Source organism: Carassius carassius, chromosome 50 (assembly GCF_963082965.1).
Source record: "Carassius carassius chromosome 50, fCarCar2.1, whole genome shotgun sequence".
NCBI classification, from domain to species: Eukaryota; Metazoa; Chordata; class Actinopteri; order Cypriniformes; family Cyprinidae; genus Carassius; species Carassius carassius.
The window spans coordinates 11,031,161-11,032,847 of NC_081804.1; the positions used below are offsets into that span (position 1 = coordinate 11,031,161).

The following is a 1,687-nucleotide window of genomic DNA, read 5'->3' on the forward strand; positions in this document are numbered from 1 at the left end:
TAATAATTATTATTATTATTTATAACATTTTATTATGTTTTTTATTTCATTTAATTTGTAAACACATTGGGATTTTTTTTATTATTTTATATTAAGTTTTATTTGTGTGTATATTTAAATACACTTGTATTGTGTTATTATTTTTATTTATAAAAAAATATTTATTTCGTTTTAATTGTTGTTTATGTTACTTCATTTTATTTTCAGTTGATTTTTAAATTGACATTTATTTTTATTTAGTTTTTTCTTTGTTTTGTATGTATTTGGCTAGCATCTGCTTGGTTGCATCCATAAACATGCTGACTTAAGATAAAAGTTCAAATGATGGTTCATTTTGACTAAAACAAGCTTGTTGGCTTTAAAACCATGGTTCTGTCTCTGAAATCATCATCTTTTTGCCTTGTTTGGTTACAGCTCTCTCACGGAGACTGAAATATGCTTCAGAGGTAGTGACTGAGAAATTGCTGATACTCAGCACTTTCAGCTTTGATGAATTTGCTCGATTTACTGAACAGATTTTGTTCTTTCCTTCATGTCAACGGCCAGAGAGTATGAAGTAAATGACACCTTGTCATTCAGTTCAGAGCTTTGGGAATCACACAACATTTAGCAGCTAAGATCATTCCAAGATTTCCTTCATGCCTGTGCATTTCTTACGCTGGAAAACAGCAGAATGTATTGCATCTTTCTGAAGGTAGAAATTACACAGCTCTGGGAACTATTATCTAGTGGTACTAAGTTTTTCACCCCCAAGAACATATAAAACAACCTATAAATATGTTTATGCCGAGCCAAGAGCTTCATAATAACACACAATCTAAATGCACAACATCTGTCAAACCCTCTAAACTCAATCCCACAAATCCTACTGGGTCTTCCAGCAAACCAAAGCCAGATGGATTCAGGAAGGTCTGTTCCACAGGAGAACCAATCCCATGTCCAATCCCAGGACTGGCGTCTGAGGTTCTGGAAATGCGTGTGAAGGAAGGGAGCAAGATAAGAAACCTTTTGGGTTTTGCCATGTCTCGAATTCAAGGTGACGGACACAGGGCTCCAGCATCGCAGGTCGTGTTCAGCGGGACGGGCCGGGCGGTCACCAAAACTATTACCTGTGCGGAGATAATGAAACGGAAAGTACAGGGTTTACACCAGCTGTCAAAGCTCCAGTACAGGACAGTGACTGAGGTGTGGGAGAGCCAGGAGAGCAGCCCGGTTCAGATGACCAAACACAGAACTCTTCCTTCCATTTGTATTCTTCTTTCCAAAGAACCGCTGGACCCGCAGGAGCCGGGATACCAGCCTCCAGCCGAAATAAACGCTCTCTCAGAGGAAAGCAAATGGCCAGTTGGGGTACAGGGGGCTGGAAAGCCAGAAAAAAGACCAGCGGGTCCTTGTTCTCATGATCTCCCCAGTCTTAAAAGAGCTGCACTGAGACAGGACAAAATTCCAGCTCTGGAAACAGTGACAAAATGTTACTATAAAAGGGAGGAATTCATATAAATGTTTTTTGTGCTTATTTAGAACTTGCTTAACTGTTGTATAATTTGGGCATATCAGGATGCAATAGATGTGAATGTATAATCGGAGTGATAAAATGCATGGTCAAGTGATATTATTAGTATTACTTCATAATAGTCTGTAAATAAATGACAAATAAATACAATTAGATTAAATAAAATATAAAAAC

The 1,687-nt window shown here is 37.6% G+C and overlaps 1 protein-coding gene across 1 annotated transcript; it reads left to right on the forward strand.

Annotated features, from left to right (window-relative positions):
* Positions 1-343: 343 nt before the first annotated feature.
* LOC132133480 (ribonuclease P protein subunit p25-like protein) lies at positions 344-1,669 on the forward strand. The gene has a single exon (XM_059546327.1). It carries the CDS (start codon positions 778-780, stop codon positions 1,498-1,500), a length of 723 nt encoding a protein of 240 aa, XP_059402310.1. The 5' UTR covers positions 344-777; the 3' UTR covers positions 1,501-1,669.
* Positions 1,670-1,687: the final 18 nt, after the last annotated feature.

Excerpts from the sequence above, each read along its gene's own strand:
- LOC132133480 (XM_059546327.1), top strand. The coding sequence starts at position 778 with ATGTTTATGCCGAGCCAAGAGCTTCATAATAACACACAATCTAAATGC.